This window comes from Galeopterus variegatus, unplaced genomic scaffold, assembly GCF_000696425.1.
Source record: "Galeopterus variegatus unplaced genomic scaffold, G_variegatus-3.0.2 Scaffold272, whole genome shotgun sequence".
NCBI lineage: Eukaryota > Metazoa > Chordata > Mammalia > Dermoptera > Cynocephalidae > Galeopterus > Galeopterus variegatus.
Genome location: NW_007726383.1, coordinates 579,620 through 580,740, shown reverse-complemented (window position 1 = coordinate 580,740; position 1,121 = coordinate 579,620). Strand labels below are relative to the sequence as shown.

At 34.0% G+C, this 1,121-nt stretch overlaps 1 protein-coding gene across 1 annotated transcript in view; it reads right to left on the bottom strand.

The window, feature by feature from the left end:
• The window catches only part of FNDC3B (fibronectin type III domain containing 3B), a 361,626-nt gene that overhangs the window by 11,793 nt on the left and 348,712 nt on the right, over positions 1-1,121 (bottom strand). The window contains exon 24 of the mRNA XM_008566859.1: positions 318-484. Within this exon, the coding sequence (XP_008565081.1) occupies positions 318-484 (167 nt within the window). The remainder of the gene's footprint in view (positions 1-317; positions 485-1,121) is intronic.

Genomic DNA, 1,121 nt, shown 5'->3' with positions numbered 1-1,121 from the left:
TCAAAGTCTGTCACTCAGATTGGTTTCTTTTTGTTTATCACCTGGGATAAGAATCGCACTATTATTTATAATAAACACCTATACATACTTAAGAAAAGTCATTATCTGTAGGCCTGTCATTTAAGGCCTCTCATTTCCCAACCTTCTCTTTTAGAATGGTCTTTTTATTCTATCTTGCTGATATCAGAAATATTAAAGAGTTAATATTAAAAGAGTTAAAATATTAAATACTTAAAGTCAGAATTGAACCTCCTACCCTAAGTCCCAATGTTTCCTTACTCTCACAGGGAGCGTGACAGAATACACTGTCTACAAACCTTTGATGGTGGGGGGCACACTTTTGGTTGTGCTGAAGGTGTAGGTTTCTGAGAAGGGCCCTTCCCCAGCCTGGCTTGCTGCCTGGATTCTGAAGGAGTAGCAAGTGAATTCTGTCAGTCTCTGGACCTTGTATGTGTGGCTGGGTCCCCTGTAGATTGAAATAAACCTAGAGGAAGGAACAAAATCCGTTAGCCATCTGAACTGTTATCAATGACAAGAAGTTAATTATGATGTAAACTAGTGGAGCAGTTTAGGTCAACTTGGCAGACTGTTTTCAAACAGCTTGAATTAATAATCAACTAGTTGTTATGTTATGATTAAGTTTAATGTCTGACATATGTTGACATAAAAGAAAAACCCAAATTTAAGTACATGTATAGATTGGAATAAGATTCCTTTAATTATGGTCTAGATTCTAAAAACATTGGTTGTTCAAGTTTTTCTTTATTAATAAAAAAAGAATTTTCAAGTTTTTCATAATGTTAATATCTATATAATCTAATAGTGTTAACCTACCTTCTACTATGTACTAGCCAATGAAGTTAATGTTAACTGGGCACCTAAGAAAATGTCTTCTTTACTTGAACTTTCCAGTTAACTAAGGTTTAGCCAGAATTTTTTTTCAATTTTAACCTTTACCTATTCTTCCCAGCATTTTCAAAGCCCTTTCCTAAATGGGTAAGAAGACCTTTAGGATTATGGATCTTTGAGAAAATATGTAAAAGAAAAAAAATATTGTATAAATCATCCATCAAGTTAATAAAAGTAACAGAACAGCAGTGCAGGTAGGCTAGACAGTTTAC